The 20681-nt window shown below is 44.2% G+C and overlaps 1 protein-coding gene across 1 annotated transcript in view; it reads left to right on the top strand.

Moving 5' to 3' along the window:
* The first annotated feature begins 489 nt into the window (after positions 1-489).
* The window catches only part of LOC122672264, a 33845-nt gene continuing 13653 nt past the window's right edge, over positions 490-20681 (top strand). The window contains exon 1 of the mRNA XM_043869764.1: positions 490-600. Within this exon, the coding sequence (XP_043725699.1) occupies positions 490-600 (111 nt within the window). The remainder of the gene's footprint in view (positions 601-20681) is intronic.

A 20681-nucleotide genomic window follows, 5' to 3' on the forward strand; every position in this document is an offset into this window, starting at 1 on the left:
ATCAGGCTGTCCACTGCCCTTCTAGCAGAGATCTTGGGTTTACCAGACACAGGAGAGCGGGTTTACTATCAGCCCCGCATGGATATTTCGGATATGTTTTCTTTGGAGACTAGGAGGACAGTTTTCACAGCTTTGACAGGTTCAGGGAACACTCCTAAGTCTGAGAATGCCTACAGACCTAATGCCAGGGTGATCAGTAGGTGTGTAACATACAATATTTACCCTAAGGGTGGGAACAAGGGCAGTATTTCTATGATGAGAGCATATATTACTTACTGCCTCTTGGGAGTTGGTCAAGGGGGTCCATTCATCAACCTCCCCTATTTATTACTTCAGGTGATGCTCTATCACGCACGGAACCCCACTGATGGGAACCTTCCCTATGGGAGTTTCCTCACCTTGATCTTTTGATATTTTGGGGTGCCATTGGAGGGCGAGTACATTGATAGGACCAGATCCAGGCCCATAGATAAGACTTCTATCTTGAAGATGAAGGTGCCTGGTGAGGATCCAGAGGATGAGGAGCAGATGGAGATGTCTGGGGATGAGCAGCAAGGTGGTGATGCACTCGATGAGGGATTTTTTGGAGAGGAGCAGGGCGTAGGTCAGGGTGGTTTTGAGGGCATTGAGACTCAGTTTATCGACTTACCTGCCTATGAGATGACTGGCACTACTAGCTTCTAGGTTCCTGGACCTCCAGAGTGGGCACAGATGATGTCACACTTCTAGAGTCTTGGCACTCAGCTCTCCAGCTTAGCGACTAGGGTGGATCAGGGCTTCACTTCTTTGGAGACGAGAGTGGGGTCTGTGGAGCAGCGTCTAGATTTCTGGGATAGGTTCTATAGAGTTGATTCTCACCAGACTCAGCCTCCTCCTAGTGACCTACCTTCGACTGAGTAGTCCCAACGGTTCTGGGCTTTCGTGCTACGTGGTTCAGACTATTTTTTTTTCTTATGCTTATGTACTTTTCTTTGTTTGGGATGGATTTGGTTTAGTGCATGTTGTTGTTTTTTTTTTTATCAGCTATGTAGTTACTTCATTTCAGTCCATGTGATTAAAGCTTATGTAAAGACTTAGCTGTAATTATCTTTTAATTAGTGGAATTTATGTACTTTTATTTATTTACATCTGCCCCCCCTTATGGCTTTTAGTCATTACGTATTTTACTGTTTAAAGCTTATTAGTCCTAGTCTGCAATCCATAATCCTAAGAAGAGCCTCACGCTCTGATACCAAGCTCTGTCACACCCCAAACCACCCCTAGGAGGATTGGGTAGATGACCCGAATTGCATAATGACAATCCGCCAAATCCCACGGATCTAGAAGCAGTGCTTACAATCATGGAACCACAACCATCTCTTTTCCAACGGTAAGACCAGAGTGTCGCAGATAACTATAATTTGATAAACAAAAGGAAACGTAGTGATACGGGAGAAGCGGTGATAATATATACACATAAAAGTTTTACAATTCCCATCAACCCACACACAAAGAAAACAAAGTAACAGAGCTGATAAGAACAGTACTACATACAAAGATATATACAGGGCGAGCATACTCAACCCCAAAGAGATAAAAGTAAAACTACAATGACCAAGATAGAATGAGGATAACTCCAGATAACCCAAAAGGAGTCCCCAAGTCAAAAAACTGTCACGAACACACTTCAATGGTCTTCATCAACAACCACCAAAAATGTGTGCAGGATCGGTATGACCTCCATTGAGGTCCACACCAACATCATTGTAACAACCAAAAGTCTCCTCCTCGAGATGGCCCGCATGCCATAGCGGCATCCACCTGCAAAATCATCTAGGCAAAACATTGCATAACAGAGTATGAGCCCCATTGAGCTCATGAGCAAATAACATCAATCATGCATGCAAGTGCAATTAAAATTCATAATTTATATGATACTACATGATATGCAAGTCTAGATTATTTATTAGCCACCTAGCAGTACAACTAAGTCGGGTCTATGTCACTACAATCCCCAATACATGTATCCCTGGTGCGGGCTTCTAACCCCTTCCTGTGATACACCCATTGAGTTGGCGGAGAGGACCAGTCAGCTCCCACATTCATTCACCAAGGTCAGCCCGACCAGCCCTCTGTGATTAACCTGTGGGACAATCCATTTCTTTCTTTCTTTTCTTTTCTTTTCTGGCTTATAGCCCATATACACCATTCCGGTGTTCTTTCATTCATGCACCATTCTAGTGTTCTATTCATTTCATTTTCTCTTTTCTCATTTTTTGATGGTCGCCCCCACAGGCAGCCAACACCTTAACTCCTGTTGGTAAGGGTGCATCGCACGGGTGATGAAATTCTAGCCCCATGTCTATATGGCATCATATGAGTCAGGCGGTGTCAACCGTACCCCATAATACGGGCTACCACAGGCCTCATTTCCAAGCCGACTACGGCATCTAGTCTAACATTCACAATCAACATAGAAGAATTCACAGTGTTGAACAACAGTCAATCATTATGCAGTGATTTGACTAGTTTAAACAGAATTAACTAACACAGCAATTATATTCAATTTTTATTAGTCGGCATCAGATCATAATTACATATACACACATGACAGTATTATCCACTCACCTAAGTTGGGTTCTAAGCCCTCAGTTGCAAACTCAGTTCCCACAGTAGTTTGATAGGGGTCCTCGAGCACAGGATCAAGTCCTAGATGTAAATAAAAAGTTGTCATGTTAAGTTGTCAGTCTATAACTGGGAGTCCTAGGGTTACCCTAAACTTACTGGGTTGACCCGGGGTTCAGTTGGTTCTCACTTGGAATCACTGGGCCTTGCACTGGGCCTTAGGTCATGTCCCGATGCCTCAACCAGTGTCTGTGGCTCAAGGGGTAAAATGGTCATTTTAAAGGTTATACCTGATCCTAGGTCAAAATATGATTATAGTGCTGTCCACAGCTTGTCTGTGCTATAGGACCAAGCACAGCAGGGTTTCTTCTACCTACGGGGCCCACTAGGGTTCCAAAGCATTCCCAATAAAGGATAGATGTGGGGAAGGGTATTTTAGTCATTTCTAACCTTCCCACAGTGTCCAGGGGGTCAATGGGTGAGATCCCCCAGGTCTGCCCACCAAAATAGCCCATTTTACCTCACTGGGTGATGGCTATGGGCCTTGCTGCATGGCCCAGTGCATCGCCCAGTGGCTGTACAATCGATGCAGGCTGAGTTTCCAAGGTGGGGCCTATAAGGCTGGGATCAGACCTGATCCTCTGTATGTCAGGGGGGTCTGGTAGCCCCTGAGGTGGCCTACCCATTGGTCCAATTGGATCCTCTATCAGATCCACTATCAGATAGACAGTGGCTGCCCAAACAGCCCAGATAAATAGTGTCACAGGGTTTTGGCCAGGCTTGGGAGTTGGTTTCAGCCACATGTAGGGCTGGAAAAGCATGAAAAATAAGGGTTCAAGGCTGCAACTACCTAGGGTTTGGTCTCTGCAGCCTTGGCTCATACCCAGGGTTCCAAATCATAGATCACCAGGGCCATCTGGCAGTGCAAGTGGGCACAAACAGATTTCAGCCCAAGGAACAGCATAACTAAATGTTTAAAATGCATAAATATTCCAGATCTTCCAAGCACAAGGTCTGCATGGTAGATCTGGACCAATACTGGCCAAACCCTAGCTGTTCAGGGCTGCCTAGAGAGCAAAAACTCAGTGAAAGCAAGGAAGAGATAGGGAACAGTAGCATATGTGGGTGTTTTATACCTACATAGAGCCAAGAGAGGGCTCAGTTTCTAGTTGAGCAGGGGTGGTGGCAGCTCCTCCTCTTCTCCTTCCTTCTCCCTTCTTCTTCCTTCTTTTTCTTCTCCTTCCTTTTCTCTCTTTTTTCCTCTCTTCTCTCCCCACGGTTACAGTAGAGAATAAGAGCTCCAAATGAGCTCAGGCCTGCCTATTTATAGGCCCAAGACCAACTAAGGTCTGTTTGGCCACCAAGGCTCCTTTTAATAATCATTTTTTGAACTGATTCTGACTGATTCTAGGCTCTCTAGTGGGGTCCACAGTGAACTGAGGGCATGAGGTGGTCCCTCAGACTCCCCTCTATCAGTTGTGGGTGTCCATGTCCATAATGGGTGGTCCCCATAGTGAAAATCCAATTAAATAATCAAAATCAGTCATTGGGCGATGTCACTGGGCCTTGCTGCATCGCCCAGTGCCATGGCCTAGAGAATTCCAGCAACTGAAACTCAAAGGGGCTTGCACAGGGGTTTGACCCTTGCTCAGGGTGTTGTCCCCACATGCCCAATAAGGGTTTTTGGCACATTTTACATAGGTGGGTCCCACCATTGTAGGGAGGAGAGAGATTACCTAGGGTTCAAGCCATACATCAGGTTGTGAGCTGTGCAAGAGCAGGGGTCCATTGTCCATCTTCTCACAGGCATAAAGGAGGACATGCACAGGGTTTCTTCATTGATCCATGTCACTGGAGTGATGCTCCACAGTGATCCTGGTTGCCTGATCAGGGGTTCCTATCCTTGAACCAAAATTCTTGCCAGTCAGGACTAGGGTTTAACACATGCAACCACAATCCACAGTTCATATGATCCTACATGATAATGCAAGTCCAGATTATTATTAGCCACCTAACAATACAGCTAAGTCAGGTCTGTGCTACTACAATCCCCAATACGTGTATCCCTGGTGCGGGCTTCTAACCCCTTCCCGCGTTACATCCATTGAGTTGTCGGAGAGGACCAATCAGCTCCCGCATCAATCACCAAGGTCAGCCCGACCAGCCCTCTATGATTAACCCATGGGACAATCCATTTCTTTTCTCTTTTCTTTTCTTTTCTGGCTTATAGCCCGACATATAGCTCAATATCACCATTCTGGTGTTCTTTCATTCATGCACCATTCTTGTGTTCTATTCATTCCTTTTTCTTTTTTCTCATTTTCTGATGGTCGCCCCCACAGGCATCCAACACCTAAACCCCTGTTGGCAAGGGTGCGTAGCACGGGTGATGAAACTCTAGCCCCATGTCTATATGGCATCGTATGAGTTAGGTGGTGTCAACCACATCCCATACTATGGGCTACCACAGGCCTCATTTTTTAGCCGACTACGGCATCTAGTCTATCATTCACAGTCATCATACAAAAATTCACAGTGTTGATCAATAGACAGTCATTATGCAGTGATTTGAGTAACTTGAAATAGAAGTAAGTAACACAACATTTATAATTCCAATTCATATTAGCCGGCATTAAATCATAGTTGCACATACACAAATGATAAGGTCATTCACTCACTTGAGTTGGGTTCTAAGACTTCAGTTGCAAACTCAGTTTTGAAAGTAGTTTGATGGTTGTCCTCGAGCACGGGATCAAGTCCTATTATAAATCAGATAATGTCTTATTAAGTTTTCAATCCAACACTGGTAGTCCTAGGGTCAACCTAAACTTACGGGGCTGATCCGGTACTTGGTTGGTACTCATTTGGGATCACTAGGCCTTGCACTGGGCCTTAGGCTCATGCCCTGGTGCTTTGGCCAAAGTCTGTGGCTTAGGGGTAAAATAGTCATTTCTATTGGTTGTACCTGACCCTAGGTCAGATCAGCTTCACAATGCTGTCCACAACTTATCTGTGTTGCAGAACCAAGCACGGCAGGGTCACTTTCACCTACGGGGCCCACTAGGGTTCCAAAGTGTTCTTCCACCAAGGACAAATGTGGGGAAGGGCATTCATGTCATTTCCCCACCTCCCACAATGTCCAAAGGCCAATGGGTGAGGTTCCCAAAGCCAGATCAGCAATCCTGTAGTTTTCCATTCACTAGGCGATGGCTCTGAGCGATGTCTGCATCGCCCAGACGCTACAAATCAACAATGGGCTGAGATTCCAAGGCTGGGCTTTTCAGGTTATGCACAATCTTGATCCTTTGCATGTTTGGGGGATCAAATAGCCCCTGGGGTGACCTATCTCTTGATCCAAATGGATCATCCATCAGGTCCATCATTAGGCTGCCAGAGGCTGCCCAGACAGCCCTGTGAATAGTATCACAAGGTTTTCTCTAAGCGTGGAATTCGATTCTAGCCATATGCAGGGCTGGAAGTGAATGTAAAATAGTGGTTCATGGCTGCAACCACCTAGGGTTGGGTCTCTGCAGCCATGGCTTGCACCCAGGGCTCCAATCAGCTCATTAGGAGCAAATCTGGCAGTGCAGTAGGGCTCAGCTAGATTTAGCTCCCAAGAACAGTGAATCAGCCTATTAAATTTGTATAAAAATCACAGATCTTCCATGCATAAGGTCTGCATGGCAGATTTGGAGCAGTTCTGAGCTAACCCTAGCTGAACAGGGCTGTCCAGGGAGCAAAATACAGCAACCAGAGAGAAAGGAAAAAGAACAGCAGGCATAGGGATATGTTTTATACCTACAATGGCTTGAGAGGGGGCTCGGATCAGCCTTGGATGGGGGTGGCAGCACCTCCTTCTTTCTCTTCCTCCTTCTTCTCCTTCCTCTTCCTTTTTCTCTCTTCTTTCCTCTCTTCTCTCCCACAGATTTCAGGTTTGCTAAGGGTTCTAAATGAACCCAGAACCTCCCTATTTATAGGCTCAGCCCTCACTGAGGCCTATTTACCTATGAAGGTTCCCTTTTAAAAATCAGTTTTTTAAATTGATTCTGTCTGATTCTGAGCACACTGGTGGGGTCCACAATGAACCAAGGGTATGAGGTGGTCCCTCAGACTCCCCTCTATCAGTGGAGGGTGCCCATGATCATATTGGGTGGTCCCCATAATTAAAAATCACTAAAATATTCAGAAGCACCCACTGGGCAATGTCACTAGGCCTTGCTGCATCGCCCAGTGCCATCGTCCAGAGAATTCCAGTAGGCTAAAACTCAATGGGCTTGCACAAGGGTTTGACCCTAAGTCAGGGTATTGTCCCCACATGCCATCTATGGGTTTTTGCACATTTTTACAGAGGTGGGTCCCACCTTTTGGGGAGGAGAGAGATTACCTAGGATCCAAGTCATACATCAGGCTGTGAGCTGCACAGTTGCAAGGGTCTACTATCCATCTTCGGACAGGCATATAGGATGACATGCACCTGGTCCCTTCATTAATCCAGGTCATTGGAGAGATGCTCCACAGTGGTCCTGGTTGCATGGTCAGGGATTCCTGTCCTAAGTCAAAATTCCAGCCAGTCAGGGGCAGGGTTTGACATTTCTCCCCACCTTACAAAAATTTCATCCTCAAAATTTGCTTACCTTGTAATCCAAAGAGTTGAGGGTACTTCTCTTTCATTTCTTCTTCACGTCCCCATGAAGCTTCTTCTATTGGGTTATTTCCCCATCAAACTTTCACAAAAGCGACGATGCGGTTACAGAGGTTATGGTCCTTTCTGTCCAATATCTCTATGGGGTGTTCTTCATAGGTCATATCCACGTCCAACTGTTCTGGTTCAGTTGGCAACACATGTGTCGGATTCTTAATATACTTTTGTAGCATTGACACATGAAAAACATCATGGATGCCTGACAAAGATGGTGGTAACACCAGTCGATATGCTACGGGTCCCACTTTATTAAGAATTTCGTATGGACCGATGAATCTTAGGCTCAGCTTGCCCTTCTTGTTGAAACGTAGCAATCCGTTGGTTGGAGATACTCGAAGAAATACTTTTTCTCCGACCTCAAATTCAATATCCTTCCTTCAATTATCCGCATAACTTTTCTATCTTGACTGGGTTGTCCTGATCTTCTCTCTTATGACATCCACCTTGTCGCATGTCGCTTGAATCATTTCGGGTCCGAGATATTTTTGCTCACCAACTTCATCCCAGTATAGCGGGGTTCGGCACTTCCTGCCATAGAGTGCTTCAAACAGTGCCATGCCAATGGTGGAGTGATAGCTGTTATTGTATTTCACCAATGGTATGTGTGCATCCCAGCTGTCATTCATTTCCAAAGCATAGGCTCGGAGCATATCTTCTAGGGTTTGGATGGTTCTCTCCGACTGTCTGTCAGTCTGTGGATGGAAAGTTGTGCTAAGATTTAGTTGAGATCCTAATGCCTTTTGTAAACTTCTCCAAAACCTTGAGGTGAATCAAGGATCTCTGTCAGACACAATACTGACAAGGACAACATGTAAGCGGACTATGTTCTCAATGTATATCTGGACAAGCTTCTCCATTGGATAACTTATTTTTATTGGTATGAAGTGAGCTGCCTTTGTCAGTCCATCAATGATCACCCAAATTACGTTCATGCCCTTCCTAGTGTTGGGCAGATTCATCATGAAATCCATAGTGATTCTTTCCCACTTCCACTCAGGTATGGGAAGTGGCTGCAATAAACCATACGGTCAGTGTCTCTCTGCTTTTATTTGTTGACAGGTGAGGCACTTGGACACGTATATTGCTATGGTCTGCTTCATTCCAATCCACCAGTAAAACTTCTTCAAATCCTTGTACATCTTTGTACTTTCGGGGTGGATAGTATAGGGTGAGTTGTGCGCCTCATAATCGTCAGGCATGCACAACCTGTCTTGGAACTTCAATGCACCATCTTGGGCCAAAGAAAAATCTGGGTCCTTATGGATACCATGTTGAACTTCCCGAATTATCTTGGTTAGCTCGGGATCCATTGGTTGCTTCATAATTATCTCCTCTCGTATTGACGGCTACAGGTTCATGGTTGCTAATTGCATAGCCGTTCCCTCGATCACGAGTTCCAGATCAAATTTCTGAGCTTCTTCTATTAATTGCTCACTTATGACCAAAGATACGAGGGACGCAGTCTGAGATTTTCTGCTTAATACATCCGCCACAACATTGGCCTTACCGGGGTGGTACTGGATTTCACAATCATAGTCTTTTACCAATTCCAACCCCCGTCTTTATCTCATGTTCAACTCCTTCTAGGTGAAGAAGTACTTCAGACTTTTGTGGTCACTGAAGATTTCACTCTTTTCACTGTATAGGTAATGTCACCAAATTTTCAACGCGAAGACTACCGCTGCTAGCTCCAAGTCATGAGTGAGGTAATTCTTCTCGTGTACTTTTAACTGCCTGGAGGCATAGGTGACCACTTTACCTCTCTGCCTCAGGACGCCACCTAACCCTATTTTGGATGCGTCGATGTATACCACCATTCCTCCAGTGCCGTCCGGAATGGTTAAAACTAGAGCTGTTAGCAATCGGTTCTTTAACTCCTGAAAGCTTTTCTCGCATGCTTCATCCCATTCAAACTTGGCTCCCTTCCTTGTGAGTTTTGTCATGGGCGCCGAGATGCGTGAGAAATTCTCGATTAAACTTTGATAGTAACCGCCCAATCCTAAGAAACTTTGGATCTCAGTGGCACTCTTCGGAGTCTCCCACTCAAGAACCGCTTTTACCTTGCCTGGGTCTACCTTGATGCCATCTTTGGTGACTATGTGTCCCAGGAAACCAATTTGGTGAAGCCAAAATTCACATTTACTGAATTTGGCAAAGAGCTGGTGTTCCCACAACCACTGCAACATGAAAGTAAGGTGTCGCACGTGTTCCTCCTCATTCTTAGAGTACACCAGGATGTCATCAATAAATATTATGACAAATTTGTCCAGCACATCATGGTACACTCTGTTCATCATATCCATGAATGTTGCCGGGGCGTTGGTTAATCCGAATGACAAAACTAAAAATTCATAATGTCCGTATCGAGTTCGAAACGTCGTCTTATGGATATCACCGCTCCTAATCTTCAACTGATGGTATCCCGACCTAAGATCAATTTTGGAGAAAACACTTGCTCTTTGTAGCTAATCGAATAGATCATCGATACGTGGCAACGGATATCGATTCTTGATTGTTAGCTTATTCAACTCGCGGTAGTCGATACACAGCCACATAATACCATCCTTCTTCTTAACAAACAGCACGGGTGCTCCCTAGGGTGATACACTAGGTCGTATAAATCCTTTCTTTAGCAAGTCTTGGAGTTGAACCTGCAACTCTTTCAGTTCGATTGGCGCCATTCAATATGGTGCCTTGGATACCTATGCTTCACCAGGAATCAAATCTATTGCGAATTCTATATCGCGGCCAGGCGGTAGCTACGTCAGATCTTCTGGAAAAACATCAAGAAATTCCCTGACGACCTCTAGTTCTTCCAGTGGTTTGACATTGGCCTCCACGTCTAATATTGTGGCCAATAAGCCTTGGCATCCATCGTCAAGCAACTTTCATGCCTAGAGGGCTAACTGAGTTATTCTCCTGGATTTCTTCTTGGGTTCACTTTGATAGGTGAAAATTGATCTGTCTTTCAAGTTAAACCTTATCTTCTTCTCCGCACATAAGACGTTTGCACCATAGGCTGACAACCAATCCATGCCTAGGATTATGTCAAAATCATTTATGTCCATCTTTATCAATCGTGCAGTTAGTTTCTTCCCACAAATCTCAATCTGACAAGGGTCATAGACCTCCTTCAAGCTCATGACACTCCCTGTAGGTGTGCTGACCACTAACTCATGCCCGATGTCTCTTGGTTGATCTTTCATTTTACTTGCAAAGATTGAGGAGATGAAAGAGTGGGTCGCGCCCGAGTCGAATAATACTCATGCGGGTATGGTCAAGACATTCTCCTAGGGTTTGTAGGTAGTTTAGGTTACGTAAAGTAAGCCAATTATTCCCTATAGTTAAGTAGTGTTTAACAACTTACCTGTCAACAAATCCGGGTTCGCCTCAGCTTCTTCATTTGTCAAAGCATACACCTTTCCTTGCGTCCGATTGTCCTGTGGCTGAAATGGCCTGGCGTAGGGCTGATTTGGTGAGTTGTTGCCATAGCCACGCAATCTACAATCTCTAGCCATATGCCCTTCCTTATTGCACAGATAGCATTTAAAGGGTGGAGCACTAGGTGTTGAGGCTTTGCTCGCTTAACTTATTGCTGGTCGGGCTGGCGAAGCTGCTGTTATCACTTAACTCATGGCAGGTTGAGCCGGTCGGGTAAATGTGGGGCAAAAAGAGTTCTGACCCACGCTCAGCCTACGATACAGAGTCAGTGTTGGGCTTGAACTTGAACCTCTATAAACTTTATTTGGCCACCCAGATGCTTGGAAATTATTTGGCCTTTTGTTCAACCTAGGTGACATTGCAGTCTTCTCTTTCTCCTTTTCTTTGAATCTATCCTCCATGGTCTTCGCCTTATCGACCATCTGAGCGTAATCTCAAATGTCCATAATTGACAACACTGATCCGATTTTAGTTTTGAGTCCATTCACAAATTTCTCAGTCTTACTAACTTCCCCTTTCAGGTGTTCTGGGGCAAAATGGAATAGATCTTCAAATCGTTGTTGGTAGTCCAACACTGACTTAGTTCCTTGCACCAGTGCGATAAATTCTGCGTCCTTCCTGTCCTTAAAACTCCCAGGAAAGTAGTTCTTGAAGAAAACTTCCTTAAATTGTTCCCATGTGGGGTTCGGGTGAGTAGCCTCAAAATTAGGCTTCGTGGCTTTCCACCAAGCTTCAGCTTCATTCTGCAATTGATAACCCGCACATATAATCTTTTGTGCATCCGTGCACTCAAGTACTTCAAATGCCTTTTCTAGGGCACTGATCCACCGCTCTGACTGCATTGCTTCTGATGTTACTTTGGAAAATGCAGGTGGTTGGAGTTTCTTGAACCTCTCCATAACCTTGGCGGTACAGTTCTTAGCTAAATGTTGAGGCACAGGTGGTGGAAACAGTACGGGTCGATTAGGTGGTGGTGGTGGTGCCATGCGTTCATGCATCATGGTTGCAAATTATGCTGACATCTGACCAAACAATTCTTGTTGTTGTTGCATGGTCTGCATCATCGTGGTCATGAATGCAGTCACGTCTCCAGTTGCCATACTTGGCTGAGCTGCTCCAACAGTGGTTTGTGCAGCCGCTAGTGCTTCTGATGAAGCAGCCAAAACCTAACTTCTAGTGTTGACCATTGTTGCTTCTCTGAAAAGGGGAGCGTGTTCAATATTCCAATATCTTCTATACGAATAAAATAAATTTATTCCATAGCAAGAGCAGGTAGAAATCTAGTCCACAGTTCCAATGAGTTTCATGAGTCACACCTGTAAGGTGGATTGTTAGATTCATTGTCTTGGTTTATTAGGTGATGTGTCTTATTGAATGCTTTATGTTTCACTTTCTTATGCATTTTATGGGTCAAGATGCTATGCATGGCACGAATGAAAATTTTCAAATTTTTAAATAAAAACTTTTAATTATTTACCTGATCTAGCAGGCAAGCATCTCCAACATCTTCCCGGTCACAAACTCCATCGCAAGTAGAAATTCTATATCAGCTCTTACCTCGTCAGCTAAAATCATAAAATGCTGTTGTTCTTCAGGTCCACTAATGGTAGCGATGGCTAAATAGAAATCCAACCGGTTCTCGGCTCGGGGCAATACTAACCATATCCGTCTTAGTCTCTCTCGTAGATGTCTAATATAAAGTATGATGCTGGGGTCTCCAGCCTTAATCAAGGTAATAGGTCCTATCACAGAAAATGGTTCTTGGCATTAGGGCATACTTAATTAAAAGAATTAAGTACATATCTACTGAAATTTTAGTGCCTACGGATAAAAATTCTAACTTTTGGGTTGGCTCGAGGTACCCTATCGTCTAAGTACTTTGATTGGTTGGACAGTCTATTCTTGGTTGACTTAGTCCACGGTTTGGGTAAGATCTACGCTTCCCACCCATGGTACATATGTATTACAACATACCTAAGTAACTATGCTTGGTTTACACAGCAACACTCCAGTCAGTTTGTACAATACAATCTTCAAACATGTGATAATTAGGTAGTACACACCAATCATTATACACATTTACCTATATATATTAAATATTTATTATAAACATATCAACAAAAGTTTTTCAAGCCCTATGTACTCTATTTAACCCTCAAATAGAAATTTCACACCTTTGGGTTTAGGAAAGTTATGTTGTTTGGTGTAAAATTATTTATTATTATATTTTTTTTATATATATATTATTATTATTAAATATATATATATATATATATATATATATATATATATATATATTTTGTTATAATAAAAATCTGTATTTTTTTGTTATCTAAAGCCACTTTGGGTATTCCCCAAACTTCCATGAGCTAAAACCCAAAAACCAGCAAGATTCCCTCACTGGGCGATGTCTCTGGGCGTTGCCACATCGCCCAGTGCCATCACCAGAGAATCGGGCGCAGGGTTTTTAAGTCCGAGAGGGCCCCATTTGACTCCTATTTCATTCTAAACTTCTCTAAACACTGGGGAGAAGTCCTTGGAGGGTGAGGGGACCACTTCAACACCAAATCTTGGCATTTCCTCAAGTTATTTGTGATCCTACACGTGCTTAGGTAAGTTTTCTTGGTTACACTGTCCTTTTCTTGAATTCCTTTATTCTCTTTTGCGAAGGTTAGGGTGTTTGTCAAATTTTCTTGCCCTAACTAGGGTACTTTGCTTTCTTTTTTTATAGAAAATGTCTACAAGCCATCACACCGCTAGGAAATCAGTAGCCCAGAAGCAACTACGGGTTGAGTCGAAGGATTCTTCCTATTCTTCGGTACCTCCTTCATCATCCACGGACTATTCTTCTTCGGAAGAGGTTGAGTCCGAGGATTCTTCCTATTCTTCGGTACCTCCTTCATCATCCACGGACGATTCTTCTTTGGAAGAGCGTACCTTCGATCACTTCTTCTCTCTAGGTATGACTATGCCAAGAAATGGAAAAACTTTGAATCGCTAAAGATAGTGAACGGCTGGGTGGTGCAAGAAGAGGACTTCCACTAATACAACCTCTATGCCCGGTTCAATGCCCTAGGTTGGGCATCGATGTTATCCCCCACCAAGCCTTGTTATCCCAACTTGGTTTGGTATTTTTACTGTAACCTGAGGCCTTCCAGTGCACCGGGATTTGGAGTGGATAGTAGGGTGAAGGGAGTGGATATCAGGCTGACCACTACCCTATTGGCAGAGATTTTGGGCTTACCAAACACAGGAGAGAGGGTTTACTATCAACCCCGTATGGACATATCTGAGATATTTTCTTTGGAGACTAGGAGGACAGTCTTCAGAGCCTTGACAAGTTCTCCGAACATACCCAAGTCTGAGACCTCTTACAAGCCCAGTGCTAGGGTGATCAGTAGGTGTGTGACCTACAATATTTATCCTAAAGGTGGAAATAAGGGTAGCATATCTATGATGAGGGCATACATTACTTATTGCCTTTTGGGAGCTGGTTAGGGGGGTCCATTGATCAACCTCCCATACCTGTTGCTTCAGGTGATGCTTTCACGCCAGGAACCCAGCTGATGGGAATCTTCCTTATGGGAAATTCCTTACCTTGGTCTTTCAGTATTTTGTGGTTTCATTGGAGGGCGAGTACATTGATAGGACCAGATCCAGGCCCATAGACAAGACTTCCATTTTGAAGATGAAAGTGCCTGGGGAGGATCCACCAGAGGGTGAGGAGCAGCAGGGGGAAGAGCAGGGTGGTGATGCACTCGATGAGGGGTTACTTGGAGAGGAGCAGGGAGACATTGTGGCAGCCACCCAGGGCATATAGCTGAGGGGCAAGACATACATGTGGAGGGGCAGGGCATAGGTCAGGGTGATTTCAAGGGTTTTGATACTCAGTTTACTGACCTACCTACATATGAGGAGGTAGGTGCTACTAGCTCTCAGGTTCCAGGACCCTCTGATTGGGCACAGGTGATGACACATTTCCAGAGTTTTGGCACTCAGCTCTCTAGCTTGGTGACTAGGGTGGATTAGGGTTTCACTTCTTTGGAGACAAGAGTGGGGTCTGTGGAGCAACGTCTGAACTTCTGGGACAAGTTCTACACAGTTGACTCTCTCCAGACTCAGCCTCCTCCTAGTGATTTACCTCCGACTGAGTAGCTCCAGCAGTTTCGGACATTCTTGCGATGTGGTCATGATTGCTATCATTTTTTTTCCTTATGCTTATGTACTTTTCTTTCTTTGTTTGAGTTGTATCTAGTTTGGTGGATTTGTTTTGTGTTTTTTTTTTCTTTCTAGCTTATGTACTTCTTGAATTGCAGCTCCTGCAATCAAACTTATGTAATTATTGTTGAGTTAAAGAAAATTCTTGCTTCTTTCTTTAATTGCATCTACATCCCCAGTGGCTTTTAATTATAACATATTTTACTGTTTAAAGCTTATTAGTCCTAGTCTACAACCCATGAATTTAAGAAGAGCCTCATGCTCTGATACCAAGCTCTGTCACACCCTAAACCACCCCTAGGAGGATTGGTTAGGTGACCCCAATTGCATAACGAAAATTTACCAAATCCCACGGATCTAGAAGCTATGCTTACGATCATGGATCCACAACCATCACTTAACCAAAGGCAAGATCAGAGTGCGACAGATAAACTACAGTTCAAATTTAAAAGGAAGCATAGCGATACGAGAAAATGGTGATAATATATACATAAGAAAGTTTGAACATTCCCCCATCCCACAAAGAAGAAACAAAGCTAATAAGTATAAGACTACATACATAAACATATACAGGGTGAGCATACTCAACCCCAAAAAGAAAAGTAAAAAGACCTACAACTGATCCACACTCAAAATGGGAAATCTTCTAGCAGAACAAAAAGGAGTCCCCAAAATAAAACATCAGATGCACTCCTCAACGGTCTTCATCCATGACCACCGAGAAAGTACGCAGAATCGGTATGACCTCCATCGGGGTCCACACCAACATCATCGTAACAACCAGGATGCTCCTCCTCGAGATAACCCTCCATGCCACAGCGGCATCGATCTGCAAAATCATCTAAGAAAAAAAACATATATAACAGAGTGTGAGCCCCACCGAGCTCGGGAGCAAATAACATCAATCATGCATGCACATGCAACCACAATCCACAGTTCATATGATCCTACATGATAATGCAAGTCCAGATTATTATTAGCCACCTAACAATACAGCTAAGTCAGGTCTGTGCTACTACAATCCCCAATACATGTATCCTTGGTGCGGGCTTCTAACCCCTTCTCGCGATACATCCATTGAGTTGTCGGAGAGGACCAGTCAGCTCCCACATCAATCACCAAGGTCAGCCCGACCAGCCCTCTGTGATTAACCCATGGGACAGTCCATTTCTTTTCTCTTTTCTTTTCTTTTTTGGCTTATAGCCCGGCATATAGCTCAATATCACCATTCTGGTGTTCTTTCATTCATGCACCATTCTGGTGTTCTATTCATTCCTTTTTCTCTTTTCTCATTCTCTGATGGTCGGCCCCACAGGCATCCAACACCTAAACCCCAGTTGGCAAGGGTGCGTAGCACGGGTGATGAAACGCTAGCCCCATGTCTATATGGCATCATATGAGTCAAGTGCTTTCAACCGCATCCCATACTATGGGCTACCACAGGCCTCATTTCCAAGCCGACTACGGCATCTAGTCTATCATTCACAGTCATCATACAAAAAGCCACAGTGTTGATCAACAGATAGTCATTATGCAGTGATTTGAGTAACTTGAAATAGAAGTAAGTAACACAACATTAATAATTCCAATTCATATTAGCTCATATTAAATCATAATTACACATACACAAATGATAATGTCATTCACTCACCTGAGTTGGGTTCTAAGACTTCAATTGCAAACTCAGTTTCAAAAGCAGTTTGATGGTTGTCCTCGAGCATGGGATCAAGTCCTAATATAAATCAGATAATGTCTTATTAAGTTTTCAATCCAACACTGGTAGTCCTAGGGTCATCCTAAACTTACGGGGTTGATCCAGTACTTAGTTGGTACTCATTTGGGATCACTAGGCCTTGCACTAGGCCTTAGGCTCATGCCCTGGTGCTTTGGCCAGAGTCTGTGGCTCAGGGGTAAAATAGTCATTTCTATTGGTTGTACCTGACCCTAGGTCAGATCAGCTTCACAGTGCTGTCCACAGCTTATCTATGTTGCAGAACCAAGCACTGCAGGGTAACTTTCACCTGCGGGGCCTACTAGGGTTCCAAAGTGTTCTTCCACCAAGGACAGATGTAGGGAAGGGCATTCATGTCATTTCCCCACCTCCCACAGTTTCCAAAGGCCAATGGGTGAGGTTCCCAAAGCCAGATCAGCAATCCTGCAGTTTTCCATTCACTAGGCGATGTCTGCATCGCCCAGAGGCGGTAAATCGACAATGGGCTGAGATTCCAAGGTTGGGCTTTTCAGGTTATGCCCAATCCTGATCCTCTGCATGTATTAGATAGCCCCTAGGGTAACCTACCTCTTGATCCAAATGGATCATCCATCAGGTCCACCATCAGGCTGCCAGAGGCTGCCCAAACAGCCCAGTGAATAGTGTCACAGGGTTTTCTCTAAGCTTGGAATTCGATTCCAGCCATATGCAAGGCTGGAAATGGATGTAAAACAGTGGTTCATGGCTACAACCACCTAGGGTTGGGTCTCTGTAGCCATGGCTTGCACCCAGGGCTCCAACCAGCTCATTAGGAGCAAATCTGGCAGTGCAGTAGGGCTCAGCCAGAATTGGTTCCCAAGAACAGTGAATTAGCCTATTAAATTTGTATAAAAATCACAGATCTACCATGAATAAGGTCTGTATGGCAGATCTGGAGCAGTTCTGAGCTAACCCTAGCTGAACAGGGCTGCCCAGGGAGCAGAATACAGTAACCAGAGAGAAAGGAAAAAGAATAGCAAGCATAGGGGTATGTTTTATACCTACAATGGCCTGAGAGGGGGCTCGGATCAGCCTTGGATGGGGGTGGCAGCACCTCCTTCTTTCTCTTCCTCCTTCTCCTTCCTCTTCCTTTTTCTCTCTTCTTTCCTCTCTTCTCTCCCACGGATTTCAGGTTTGTTAAGGGTTTTAAATGAACCCAGAACCTCCCTATTTATAGGCTTAGCCCTCATTGAGGCCTGTTTTCCTGTGAAGGTTCCCTTTTAAAAATCAATTTTATAAACTGATTCTGTCTGATTCTGAGCACACTGGTGGGGTCCACAATGAACCAAGGGTATGAGGTGGTCCCTCAGACTCCCCTCTATCAGTGGAGGGTGCCCATGATCATATTGGATGGTCCTCATAATTAAAAATCATTAAAATATTTAGAAGCACCCACTGAGCTATGTCACTGGGCCTTGCTGCATCGCCCAGTGCCATTGTCCAGAGAATTCCAGCATGCTGAAACTCAATGGGCTTGCACAGGGGTTTGACCCTAAGTCAGGGTATTGTCCCCACATGCCATCTATGGGTTTTTACACATTTTTATAGAGGTAGGTCCCACCTTTTTGGGAGGAGAGAGATTACCTGGGATCCAAGTCATACATCAGGCTGTGAGCTGCAAAGTTGCAAGGGTCTGCTATCCATCTTCGGACAGGCATATAGGATGACATGCACTGAGTCCCTTCATTAATCCAGGTCACTGGAGAGATGCTCCACAGTGGTCCTGGTTGCATGGTCAGGGATTCTTGTTCTAAGTCAAAATTCTAGCCAGCCCGGGGCAGGGTTTGACATAAGAAATAACATCTTGAAGTCCTGGATTCCAACTTGTCTATCTGTTGCTTTCGTATATGTGCTATGCAACCCCATACCCTAAGGTGTTGAACACTGGGCTTGCGCCCTTTCCACAACTCAAAGGGTGTCTTGGCTACAGACTTGGATGGAACCCTATTCAAGATATAAATTGCCGTCTCTAAAGTGTACCCCCAGAAAGAGATAGGCAACATCGTCCGGACCATATCCAATAGGGTCTTATTGTGTCGTTCGGATACACCATTTTGTTGTGGTGTGCCTGGATTAGTTAGTTGACTAACTATCCCTTGTGATATGAGATATTCTTTAAATTCATCCGATAGAAACTCCCCTCCATGATCTAATTGTAAGGACTTAATGCGTTTATCGAGCAGTATCTTTCGACCTCGGCTTGGAATTTTTTGAATTTATCAAAGGCTTCCAATTTCCTACGCATTAAGTACATGTACCCATATCTAAAGTGCCACACCCCTAACCACCCCTAGGAGGATTGGGTAGGTGACCCAAATTGCATAATGGTAATCCGCCAAATCCCACAGATCTAGAAGCAATGCTTACAATCATAGAACCACAACCATCTCTTTACCATAGGCAAGATCAGAGTGCAGCAGCAAATAAACTACAATTCAATTGTAAAAGGAAGCATAGCGATACGGGAAAATGGTGATAATATATACATAGAATAGTTTGTACATTTCCCTCTAACCCATAAACAAAAAACAAAGCTGATAAGTATAGTACTACATACATAGACATATACAGGGTGAGCATACTCAACCCTAAAAGAAATAAAAAAAAAACAAACTACAACTAATCCACTATCAGAACGGAGAAAACTCCCAACAAAACAAAAAGGAGTTCCTACAGCAAAACATCAGAAGCACTTCTTAACGGTCTTCATCCATGACCACCGAGAAAGTATGCAGGATCGGTATGACCTCCATCGGGGTCCACACCAACATCATCATAACAACCAGGACTCTCCTCCTCGAGATGATCCTCCATGCCACAGTGGCATCGATTTGCAAAATCATCTAAGAAAACATTATATAATAGAGTGTGAGCCCCACTGAGCTCGTGAGCAAATAACATCCATCATGCATGCACATGCAATCACAATTCACAGTTCAAATGATCCTACATGATGTACAAGTCTAGTTTATTATTAGCCACCTACCATTACAACTAAGTCGGGTCTGTGCCACTACAATCCCTAATACATGTATCCCTGGTGCAGGTTTCTAACCCCTTCTCGTGATACACCCATTGAGTTGTCCTTGAGGACCAGTCAGCTCCCGCATTCGTTCACCAAGGTCAGCCCGACCAGCCCTCTGTGATTAACTCGTGGGACAATCCATTTCTTTTCTCTTTTCTTTTCTTTTCTGGCTCGTAGCCCATATGCACCGTTCTGGTGTTTTTTTCATTTCATGCACCATTCCGGTGTTCTATTCATTCCTTTTTCTCTTTTCTCATTTTTCTGATGGTCGCCCCCATAGGCATCCAACACCTTAACCCCTGTTGGCAAGGGTGCATAGCACGGGTGATGAAACTCTAGCCCCATGTCTATATGGCATCGTATGAGTCAGGTGGTGTCAACCGCATCCCGTACTATGGGCTACCACGGGCCTCATTTCCAAGCCGACTACGACATCTAGTCTAACATTCACAATCATCATAGAAGAATTCACAGTGTTGATCAACAGACAGTCATTATGCAGTGATTTGAGTCGTTTGAACAGAAGTAAATAACACAGCAATTATATTCAATTCTTATTAGCCCGCATCAAATCATAATTACATATACACATATGATAGTATTATTCACTCACCTGAGTTAGGTTCTAAGCCTTCAGTTGCAAACTCAGTTCCCACAGCAGTTTGATAGTGGTCCTCGAGCACGGGATCAAGTCCTAGATATAAATCAAAAGTTGTCATGTTAAGTTGTCAGTCTGTCACTGGAAGTCCTAGGGTTACCCTAAACTTACTGGGTTGACCCGGGGTTCAGTTGGTTCTCACTTGGAATCACTAGGCCTTGCAGTGGGCCTTAGGTCATGTCCCGATGCATCAACCAGTGTCAGTGACTTAAAGGGTAAAATAGTCATTTTAAGGGTTGTACCTGACTCTAGGTCAGATCAGATTTACAGTGCTGTCCACAGC

The sequence above is a fragment of the Telopea speciosissima genome, chromosome 8, assembly GCF_018873765.1.
Source record: "Telopea speciosissima isolate NSW1024214 ecotype Mountain lineage chromosome 8, Tspe_v1, whole genome shotgun sequence".
NCBI lineage: Eukaryota > Viridiplantae > Streptophyta > Magnoliopsida > Proteales > Proteaceae > Telopea > Telopea speciosissima.